Genomic DNA, 12,276 nt, shown 5'->3' with positions numbered 1-12,276 from the left:
CCAGTGAGTCAGTAAGGCCACTGAAAAGACACCCAGTGACCTGAAAAACAAATATCACAGGAGGATAGACCGAGTAGTAACAATATATGCTTGAGACTGTACATATTTGTTAAATGGTCACTTTTTACTCTGTGGCAACATGCTCATCAATAAGAAGAGGAATTGTCCCTGTGGGTCTGAATATCATCTTCATTATTCTGCAAGGCTTTCTTCTAAAAGCTTCGAATTATGAGCACACACCTATTATTTATACCCTCAGAAACCTTCCTGTAACTGCTGCAGTCAGATCATACATACAGTGCATAAAGCTTTACATGCAGTTATCCCAGGCACTCTGGATGCCAAGTGCACTTGATCTAAGTATAGACCCCACCCACAAATTGGTAGGTGCCCCATTCTCTACCCCAGGGGCAATCCCAGACATGTGATACAAAGTAACAAAACCCAGGCTCTAAAGCTGAAGAGAATGGAGTCAGTAATGACTTTCTGGACAAGAATGGTAATTTAATTGCTTTCAGGCCCAGTTTACTGAACTTTGAAATGCATAAAGCTTCTTGCTTGGTTTCTAGAAGAAAAATGCTTAATAAATAATAGTCAACTTCTCTTTGCTTTTATAAACACACGTCTCTCTGTCCATCTCCTTACCTCTCCATGCTGATGTCCAGTTGGCCACTCAAGTTTATCAGGACTAACAACCAAGTCCTGGCTTTCTCTTTGACCACTGACACACCCCAGTATGACCACACCACAGCACTGGCTCAGACACCTTGGACCATCTTCCACCTTATTTTCTGGCTCCCTAAAATTTACTGATGATTCCAGAATATGCCCCAAATGTGCCCTAAAGTGGAAACTTCTAACTTTTCATAAGCTATACCTGGTAGAAGCTCACATCATAAACCACTATAGAGACTAGAAGTCTCCTAAATGTTTTTCTTGCTTCCTTCTGTTCACCTAAGCACAACAAGGATGTTCCATTACAAATAGAATGCAGATTAAGTCACATCTCTGCCAGTTTGATGACAGATCCCCAAAGTACTAAAAGCAAAGGCAACATCTCATTGTCCTACAAAGGTCCCATGATGTGACTCTGCAAAGCCTCTAGCCCTTTCCTGGGCTCACTCATTCCATTCTGCGGTCTGCTCTGTTCCCTATCTACTCATAGCAGTTTGTGCCTGATGTTTCTTGTGCTCAGGACAGCAGCCTACTCTTCTCACACACATACACACACTTACTGGCTCACTAATTCTGCCTACTTCTTCAGGTATTTGCTTAAACATCAGCTTTTCTGTAAGAACCCTCATTACCACCCTGCCTGCAATATTAATCACCCAATCACATTGGAATCACTTCCTCTTTTCTCTTATTTTGCCTACAGCACTAACCACCATCTAATACACTATATGTCTGACTTATTGATTGCCTAACTCTGCACCTATGGTCCTTATACTCTCACAACATTCCCAACAGTCAAAAGTCCATCTGATAAGTATAGAATGTATTATTGAATGGGAAGTTCAAGATTTTATTCATCATCTGTTTGCTACTTAGTTTTGCACTACAAATATTTGACATATATAACTTAAAGAAGAAAAGATTTACACCGGTTCACTCTCAAAGGCTTTGGTTTGTGATCATTTAGTCCTCTTTCTGTCAGCCTAGAGTAAGGCAGAAAACCATGGTATAGAGGGCAGAGCAAGGCAGAACTCACTTCATGATGGCCAGAAGTAGGCAGCTAGGAAGGAGAATGGGAAGGGGTGAATAATTCAAACCCTGCTCCCAATAACTCCAGCACCTCCGCAAACAGTACTACAGCTGAGGAGGACTTCAAGACACATGCCTGTGGGAGACAATGTATACTTAAGACAAATGTCATTTCTGTTGCTAAGGATTAATAGTTCTTGAAAACCCTTCAATGGTCAGCACAGGCCTGGGTAAAGTGCAGCCTGTGTATATCCACAGGGAAGGACCTGGTGCTGAGGAGAATCTGATGCCAAGGGATATGGAGCATATTCCAAAGGCATAAGCTGAAGAGAGACTTGAGTAGTAGTTGACTTTCCATGGAATAAAGTTAAATAGAGGGAGATTCTATAGTATCAGCAACATTGATGGGCACAAGAGTCACTGGAACCTAGAAAGCTAGTTGTTTTTCAGAAGACAAGGATGGACAGGTCACTCAAAATGTTAACAGTGAATAAAATCAACACCACTGTGTTGATGAGATGGAACTTCTCTGCTTTGAACCAGACTATTCTACATTCTTAGGTGTGCCCTATGAAGACTTCTTCTCACTTAGAACCTTCCTTAGTTCTCATTAAGAAGACGAAAGATATATAAAGTCATTGACATATGAAGAGAAGAGGATCTTATCAATTTTATTTTTACCTCTTTATTTCCTCAGAAGAAAATGGGATGGGGTTGTGGGGAAAATCTCCACAATATACACCTAGCAATTGATAGGCATAGATGTAGTACAGTCTGGCCTATCTGTGAACTCTCTGAAGGCAGATGCCTTGTTTTGGGTTGCTCAGGATAGTGGTTCTCAACCTGTGGGTCAAGGCCTTTCTGAGTCATAAAACCTTTTCACAGGGGTCACATATCAGATATCCTGCATATCGGATGTTTGTGATTCATAACAGTAGTAAAACTACAGTTGTGAAGTAGCAAAGAAAATAATTTTATATTGGGAGTCACTATAACATGAAGGACTGTACTAAAGGGTTATAGAAGCACTCTTTTAGGGATGTAATATACTCCTTTATACAACAGAGGGCCAAGTAATACTACAAATAAACTAATAAAAGAATAAATAAACATAGCCCACTAACTCAACTAGATTCAAGGGTATTCCTCAGTTCCCGTCCCTGTCCTGAGCTTGACTAAGTACTCTGTGTTCAGGCCCAGTACTCTCCAGTTCTAAGATCTCCAACTATTACTGTGAGGTATAGAGTCCCACTACCTTTCTTCCCTTTTAGCATTCTTGGCTTCATTGCTTTGAGTAAGCAACACAATATCTGGAACACAGTAATTGTGAGCTCTCAGCTATAGCTTGGCCATTGGAGGACTCCTGCTCCACTATATCTGCTGAGTTTCACTTTTCTAAAGGAAACTCAGAGCTCCTGATGTGGGTGGATTATGTTGTTGAGAGGATGATAAGGAAGTTAGCACAGCAGGGGTTTGTCAGTGAGGCAAGTGAAAGAGAGGGGCAAAAAGTAAGACTATGAAGGCCAGGCCTGAGGCAGTCTCCAAGGAATACTCCAATGGATCCCACTTCTAGTCAGTTAATTTAGGACAAGTACAACCCAGCAGTGGCATTTGGTCATAGGCAACATGAGTCTTTACATCTCAGGCTGTCCTCAGAGACAGCTGATGCCTGGCTCTCTATATAGACAGAGTCAAACATGTAGAAGCCCTAAGTTTTCCAAAAGAGGAGTGGTGGGCTAGTCTAGCACACAAGTATTCCCCCTATCCAATAGCAGAGCACGGCTATCATCTCTGCAAGACTCTCTAGCCGACTGCTCTTCTTTCCACCAGGATAGAAGACAACTCTCATTGTCTCTTTATTACTCACTATCTTATTTCTAGAGCTGGGCACACTGCTTGGCACCCAGTAGGGATGCAATAATGCCTGCAGAATAAATGCACCATTAAACACAGAACATCAGCATAAAAGCACAGATCAAATCACACACAATTAAAGAGAAACTGTCCCCAGATGAACTCAATGTGGCTTTGAAAGGAGGAACAAACAAAAATGACAATGGAATTTGAAGAGAGCAGCAGGCAGGAGCCAAGGTGCATTACTTTTCTGAATTTGCTCTTGAGTAAAACCCTATACACACACAAGCTTATTCGGGAAGTAGAAAGAAAAGACACATGTTTTCTGCTTTCCTAGTTCTGTCAAATGATCTCTTCCTATGGGCTGTCCTATTGCCCCATATAAATATATTTTCATCTTGATAAATATATCTTGGAGAATCCCAGGGGTCACTATGTCATCTGTATGCTTTGCCAAGTACTTAGTTCACATAACAGAGAACTATGAAGCCCCCAGAAGGAGTAGGCAATAAACAGAGTAGAGAAGGAATTTACTCTCTGTCCTGAGAGGAAAGAGAAACCAGTAGGAATACCCCCATAATTAATGAGAATACTGTGACTGAAAGTTATTTCACACTCCAAACAGACAAGAGAGGAGGCAGAGAGATTTTAAACAAAGTGTAACTCAAAAAAGATATAGAACAAACAAAGAAGTAAAGTATATCAGCCTCACTACCAAACTTCTCTCCCACTGAATTTGGCCATTGTGTAGAAGAACATTAAAACCTTGGTAATAGTAAGGAAGACCCTTGGATAGATTAGAATATTAGAATAGTCCAACATCTGTACTAATGTGGTATTTCTCAAATGTATGCAAACTCAGATACACATATCAGGCTCATGACTCGACTTTAGACCATCTGATATTCTCTGAAGTAATGATGACAGTTCAAACATTTAAGAGGAGGGTCTGGGGAAATGGTAAATTGGGTATGAGCACCTGTTCTCTAAAGAAGAGAACTTAAGTTTGAATGCTCAGTGTCCACTTAAAAACTAGGCATAAATGCATATACCTGCAACTACGATATTCAGGGGTAGAGACAGATGCTGAGAACTCACTGGTCAGATATCCTAACAGAAAAGCACGCTTCATATTCAAAAAGGACCCTTCCTCATGGTAATAAAGTGGAAAATGATAGAAAACACCTGGTGTCCTGCTGTGAACTCCACATGTGCAAGTACGGGTGTGTCTATTTGAACACTCATGTATATGTACCTCACACATTTATGAAAGCAATAAGAAAATAACCAGGCCAGAAGAGCAATGCTACAAATTCAGCCTTACATACACTCTTAAAATAACAGTCCACAGTACTAGAGACAGCAAAAGCCGTAGAATATTTCAAACACCACAAAATTAATAGCCTTTACTATGGCCTCCCAGGATTTCTCAACAAAAAGGCATCATTGAGAGAGAGAGAGAGAGAGAGAGAGAGAGAGAGAGAGAGAGAGAGAGAGAGAGAGAGAGAGAGAGAGAAATGAGGATAAGGAAGAAGGAAGAAGGAAGAAAGGAAATAAACAAAGAGGAAGAAGAATATTAAATGTCCATTTCTACATACATATATATTAGCACTTCAGAATCAGAATGGGAGGATCAAGTGGGAAGGGAAAAGGGGATGAGGGAGAGAATATAAAAGACAGTTAAAAAAGTCAAAGGTCATTTCAAGGTTAGAATGGAAATCCAAAACAAAAGAAGCTTTCCAAGTTACCTGAAGCCAAAGAATGGGGAAGATAGAGTTACAACTGGCCATATTTTCTCACCAAATGAAGCATCCAGCACCAGAAATGGGTTAAATCTAACTGTGCTGTTGGCAAAAGGGGCCCCATGGGAAACCCCAGACAACCCAGATTATGGTCAAGACTATAGGTATTCTCAAACTGACGGCTAGAACCTACTGCACTCACTGAACATGGACATGGAGAAGCAGAGCAAGTGCCACACAGAACCTTCACCCCAATGGGTTAGTGTCTTTGGTGCAGGAAGGCACACAACCCAATGAGAAATGTAAATACCTATCCACTTTTAAACCCTTTTGTTGGGGCAGCTGGCCCAATCCCTGCATTCAGGGGCGTGGCTGCCCCAGGGGAGAAAGGTACCTTTAAAAAGAACCGGGTCCCAGAGGGACGGCCCTGTTTTTTCCCCCCGCGTTACACTCTGCTTCGCTGGACCCTTGGCTCTGTAAGTTCCCTTATTCTCCTTTTATTAAAACTGATTTATTCTAAAAGGACTATTTTTGGTTATTTCCAAACTCCTCTGACCGCCGCTACACTTGGCGCCCAACGTGGGGCAGAACCCCCGGGGGCAGTAGCCGCCGGGGACCACTCTTACCCCACAGTCTGCTGCGGTCGGCAGATTTCTACTCACAATTCGCAGGCGGGCTGAACCGGCTCAATTCTAATTCAGCGGATTGAGCCGGGGCACGCACTTTTTTTTATTTCCACGTCTCCATATGGAGACCGCCCGCGGCCAAACTGGGCAAGAGATTGAGGCATTGCAGAAGGCAATGATAAATAGATTTTAAAAGATCGAGGAAATTATGGACTCTCATGAACAGGAGCAAATAGTACAAAAAAAAAGTCCCAACCCCATCGATAAATAAAACTCTCCGGGATAGCTTTAACAGAACTCGACCTATTTTCCCAGTGATAACCACAGAAAAGGTGACTGGTTCTAAAAACCCTAAGGTCACCAAAAAATATACATGGGAACCCATCCGTATGAATGATCTAAAAGAAATTAAACAAGCTGTTATAAATTTTGGGATACATAGCTCCTTTGTTAAGGAGATGCTGAAATCTTGGTCCATAACCATGAACCCAACACCAAGGGACTAGTCTCGGCGGTTCTAGAGAGCAGATCTCAATTGAGCTGGAAGTGTATGTTCAGACAAGAGGCTAGGCTTTTAAAACAGCAGGAAAGATCAAAGGGAGTTGACATCACCCTAGATCAAATTATGGATAAAGGACTTTATTCTGATCCTCTAGAACAAGCTAATTATGATAAACACACTTTATCCATATGTACTACCATAGCCTTGAAGGCTTGAGACAGGGTTCAAGACCCAAGACAGAAAACGGAATCATATATCAGAGTTAAACAGGGTCCGAGAGAAACATTTGTTGACTTTTTACATAGACTAACTAAAGCTGTACAAATAGGGATATCTGACCCAAAAGCAAGGCAAGTAATAATTGAGTCCTTGGCTTATGAGAATGCCAATGTAGAGTGCAAAAGGATTTTGACGCCTCTAAAGATCAAATCAGCACCTCTGGAGGAATGGGTCTTACATACAATGAATATTAAATCGGCTGAGTTTCACACGGAGACCAAGGTAGAAGAAGCCATTGCCAACGGTAAAAGGAGACATCAAAATACCAAATGTTTTAATCATGGCAAAATGAGACATATAAAACGGAATTACGGACAAAGGATTTACAAAAATAATAATAATAATGCCTCTTCCAGAAATAACAGGAATAGGAGGCCTCAGCCTTCAGGTTTATGTAGGAGATGTGGTAAAGGTAGACACTGGGACAGTAAATGCAGATCGTCAAGAGATAGGCAAGGAAATCCGCTGCAAGCAGAAAATGCCATGGGGGGCCTCTCGCAGGCCCCCATGGCAAATGTGGTCCAGTCATTTCCCGTTACAATGGAGAACATGCCTTGGTGAACATACTGATGGTAAGAGACCTATAGTTCGGGGGCAGGCTTCTTTTCTTATCTCCACAGGAAGACGCTCACCTTCAAAGGATCTGAGGGACCCTGGATATCTTAAATACTGATGGATAAAAACCAGTTACAACCCATCAAGGATCAACATTAACACTGGGTAAGCTCCATGAGTATAAAAAACAATTTTTTGAATGTGTGTCAATATGCATTTCTTTATAGATATTTAGACCTGGTTTCTTGGAGTTGGACTCTGGCCCAGTCCCTCTCCAATTCCAAGCTTGTTTATAAAAGATTTCTCAGAGTTTCTGTCTCAGGTTAGGAGTCATGTTATGAGACAGAATAATAATAACAATATTGTTGATAATGGTACCAATATATTTGCCTTCTTTGCCTTCCCTCATATCTATGTTTGTCTTTAATGCACCTTTCATTAAAGATATGCACGTATATGTCTCTATGTGTCTTTGTAGTTAATGCTTATCTTTCTTGCAACAAACGACAAATTTTTTCTTCAGTAATCTTTGCAGTTTCCAGGATGAAGATGGGGCCCCTCAACATCAACTCCAACTGGATATTATGACGTCATGTTTTTGTAGCACTAATATTTGGCCTGTTTTTTGGTACCAATTGCACAGAACACTTTTGAATAGTACACATTTTTGACAACATTCTGGCCGGATTTCCTCAAAATATTCAGAGGCTAGACACATTTTTCCTAGATGAAATGTTACCCTGGGTATTTTACCATCATTTGCTTTCACAGGACCCCCTGAGAAGAAAAGTCGCCCCTATGTCAGCTGGAAGCAATCTTAGATGACGACACCCCCCCTCCCAACAAAGTTTACCCTCAGGTTTAGGGACACTAATTGGTGGCTGGTATAGGGTTGTGGGGTTGAGGAAGGCTTTATATGGACTCAGGGGTATAAACTATGTATATGTATATATTTATTTCCAAAAAGGGGGGGGGGAGGGATTAACTGGTAGTCAAAATGAATAATTGATTTTTGTAAGTTATTGTTTTTTTGAAAACTATATGAATGTTGATTCTTAAATATTGATATATTAAAATTGTAAGAGAGTATGATACTACCTCCGTTTGAAACAATTGTTATATTGACATTGTATACCATATTGCAATGTACATCTCTACCTCTGATATTATTTATGTAATGACATTGTTTACTATATTGCGATGTACATTTCTACCTCAGATATTATTTATGTAATGACCCTGTTTACATTTGGAAATCATTGTCTTCATTTATTGCACAGTTGTCTATTCTATTAGTCATACAGTTAGATAAGTGTTGAGAATTATATGTTTGTCATATTTATATTTAGGATAATCAGGTTTTTTAGACACATAGAGGTTGTATTTAGTATAGATAGCATAATCTTCGACCTCTTTGAAGAGCTGTAGAACATGGCCTTTAATCTAACCTAGAGTTTTGTAATTATGAGACACAATCACTCCTGGCAACAATGCTCTACTCCCGAGAGAACGTTGAGCACCAAAGACACTCCACTGGGAGTTTGTCTTCTTCTTGGCAGAACTGGCCTTGGGGCAAAGAAAAGCCCATACCTCCATTACTGACTAAGCTACGAAATATCTATAAGTGGATAAAACAAAATTGTCTTATCTTGCAAAGACAGGATAAAGATAGTTCTACTAAAGGTTCCTTGCCGTTGTACAATGGTATGTCAGGTTTTATCAGGCCTCAGCCAAAGTTGGTTGCCTCAACATTGCTATCAAGATTTCGTGTGGTTGCCCAGGTAGTCAATTGTCTCTGTCTTCTGTTGCACATTTTGGAAGTTTCTCGTTTGTGCTTCCTGGTTGCTTTAGTAATATTACTTCCCTTCTCAGATCTTTGATGGGATTAAAGATTAGATAATTGTAGCTACCTTCTACATTATTTAGACTTCCCAAAGTAGAATGATTAGTAAAATTTTTGTTATATGTTCCTCGCCTAATATTGTTTACTTCTTGTAATTTTATATGATCTATTCCCATTGTATATAGTTGTATTTGGTTTCTGAATCTGCCTTATTTAGACAAAAGGGGGAGATGTTGGGGCAGCTGGCCCAATCCCTGCGTTCAGGGGCGTGGCTGCCCCAGGGGAGAAAGGTACCTTTAAAAAGGACCGGGTCCTGGAGGGACGGCCCTGTTCCCCCCCCCCCCCCCGCGTTACACTCTGCTTCGCTGGACCCTTGGCTCTGTAAGTTCCCTTATTCTCCTTTTATTAAAACTGATTTATTCTAAAAGGACTATTTTTGGTTATTTCCAAACTCCTCCGACTGCCGCTACACCCTTTGATCCTAGTGTTCTGCCTTCAAATATTAGTGACTTGAAAGAACAAATATTGTGGGAATAAATCTAATCTGTATCTTATTTGACTTGGTTTCACTCCATTAGATGGATTCCATATCTGATGCTGTTTTGGTGACCAAGAACCTAACATTAGATAAGCACAGCGACTGAGGGTAAAATCAAATATTACTGTTATACTAAAAGAACAAAATAACAAAATGAGTCCTGATGACATTTTGCTATACTCACAGATCAGCTATTATCAAATAAACCTGCAGCAGATGAGGGGAAAAAATAGAGACCCTGGAACACTCAGCCCTAAATGGAATATCACTATCAAATCCATCCCCTCAGGGCCCAGAAAATCCTGTGAAAGAGGTAGGGGAAAGAATGTAAGAGCCAAAGAGGAGGGAAAGAGGACAGCAAGGAAAAAAGAGGTTCTCTAAATCAACTGGATGAACTCGCATATGAACTCAGAGACTGAAGCAGTGTGCACACAGACCACAGTGTCTGCAATGGAGTCTTCAAGCTGAAAGGTGAAGTGGACACCTACCTCATCCCAGGCCTAACCCAGTCTCTATTCCCAGCTGATAACCACTTGCAAATGTAAATTTTGTTTTATCTAAAGGAGTCTCACTGGGGAAGCAAACTACATTTAAAGACAGGCCACAGGCCAAGTACTAGATGGCCAACAGAAAACAAACTCAAAGGATGTTTCTTTTCTTATAATGCTGTATCAAACTGTTATTTTTTGCTTGTTTTTATATTTTTTATTTTTATTTTTATTTATCATGACTTTTAGCTTTTTGTTTTTATGGCATTCCTGAGTGTATAAACAATTGGGTCTCTGTATCTCTGTTTCTTGAGCCTTTTCCTTCTGTATGTTTGTATTGTCCTACTCAAATGTGTTAGTTTTTGTTTGATCTTACTGTATTATATTTTATTATATTGTTATCCCTTTGATGCTTATTTGCTTTCTAATAGAGATGGAAAAGGGGGTGAATCTAAATGAAACACAGGAAGGAACTGGTAGGAGTAGACATAGACAGAGGGGAAAGTGTAATCTGAATGTATTATATGAGAAAAAATAAAAAAGCAATATTTTTTCAATAAAAGGAAAAAAATTAAAAACACACATACAAAAAGGTATATCAGCATTTGAACACATACATAAAAATATACATAGCTAATTGCAAAATATCCTAAACTGGGATTTTCAATGAAAATGCATCCAGTCTCTTCAATCACTGAATAAATGTAAAATTCAGTTTTACTTTAACTAGTTTTAAATTAGAGTAGAGTTGACTTTTATGTGTGTGATTTCTTATTGATGCTATCATTAAGCGCATATCCAGGCTATGGCTCAGTGGTAGAATGCTTGCCTGGTATATAAAAGGCCCTAAATTCAATCCCCAGGACCACATTAAAAACAAACAAACAAACAAACAAACAAACAAACACTGCCTCAGAAGATGGCTCCCTGAGTTAAACTGCTAGACTTGCAAGTCTGGCCACCTGAATTCAAACCCTGCCATTAAAAGAGGAAGGAGAGAACTGACTCTCAAAATTTGTACTGACCTTCAAATGACCTCTATAGCATGTGCAACTGTGGACGTGTACACACACACACGCGCGCGCACACACACACACACACACACACACACACACACACACACACACAAGATAATAAATAATACCTTTAAAAACATCAGCATGGTTGTCTTGTTTAACTCCTACCTTTGAACTTATGGAACACGGCCCATAGCTCTGCAATGTCAGTTGCAAAGGTAATGTCAGTGTCTAGGACAATGACTCTCTCCAGGTTGGCAGGCAGAGTCTTGGTCAGAACCAGCTTCATCAGGCCATAAATCCCAGAGTAATGTTTGTTGGGAATCCAGGACACTTCAGACTGGACAGGCCAGAATAGAGGGGAAGAGAGAGAGGGAGGGGGAGAGAGAGAGGAAAAGAGAGGGAGAGAAAGAATTGGTAAAATAAGAAAAAGGAAAAAAATCACCACGTGGATTCTTTGTTAAAACATTATAAACCATGCAGAGACAGAAATAAAATCCAAATTTACAAACTTTTTAAATAAATAAATGAATTTTCTTTAAAGATTTGTCTATTTCATTTTGCCACATTGTTTATCTGGTAATGCATTTGACTTAAGACAGAGATAAAATAATAGTTGTAAAGTAATTTTTAAATATAAATTCTGTAGTGAGATTGGCGGGGCTGCGTTCCACCACCGGGCTAGCTTTACATCCGAAATAATTACAAGGAAACTATATTCTTTTAAACACTGCCTGGCCCTTAGTTTCAGCCTCTTACTCACATCTTGACTAACTCATAACTAATTAAATACTGCCTGGCCCTTAGTTTCAGCCTCTTACTCACATCTTGACTAGCCCATAACTAATAATCTGTGTAACACCACGAATGGTGTCTTACCGGGAAAGATTCAGCACGTCTGACCTGGTGGCTGGCTTCATGGCATCTCTCTCCCTGAGGAGAGGCATGGCAGTCTGTCCCAGAGAGGAGAGGCGGGGCAATTTGACTGAGCCATCTACCTCACTTCCTTCTTCCTGTTCTGTCTACTCCACCCACCTAAGGGCTGGCCAAGGCAGTTTCTTTATTAAAACAGAAGACCCTCCCACATCATTTCCTTTCTGTTTAAACAAAAAAGAAGGTTTTAACTTTA

The 12,276-nt window shown here is 40.2% G+C and overlaps 1 protein-coding gene across 5 annotated transcripts in view; it reads right to left on the bottom strand.

Annotated features, from left to right (window-relative positions):
• Large1 (LARGE xylosyl- and glucuronyltransferase 1) overlaps positions 1-12,276 on the bottom strand; it is a 533,170-nt gene that overhangs the window by 211,445 nt on the left and 309,449 nt on the right. For all 5 annotated transcript variants that reach the window (XM_038312791.2, XM_038312792.2, XM_038312793.2 and 2 more), the window contains one exon: positions 11,316-11,487. In XM_038312791.2, coding sequence (XP_038168719.1) covers positions 11,316-11,487 — 172 coding nt within the window. The remainder of the gene's footprint in view (positions 1-11,315; positions 11,488-12,276) is intronic.

Source organism: Arvicola amphibius, chromosome 15 (genome assembly GCF_903992535.2).
Source record: "Arvicola amphibius chromosome 15, mArvAmp1.2, whole genome shotgun sequence".
Taxonomy (NCBI): Eukaryota; Metazoa; Chordata; class Mammalia; order Rodentia; family Cricetidae; genus Arvicola; species Arvicola amphibius.
The sequence above is the reverse complement of the archived record's forward strand: the minus strand, read 5'-3'. Positions and strand labels throughout refer to the sequence as shown.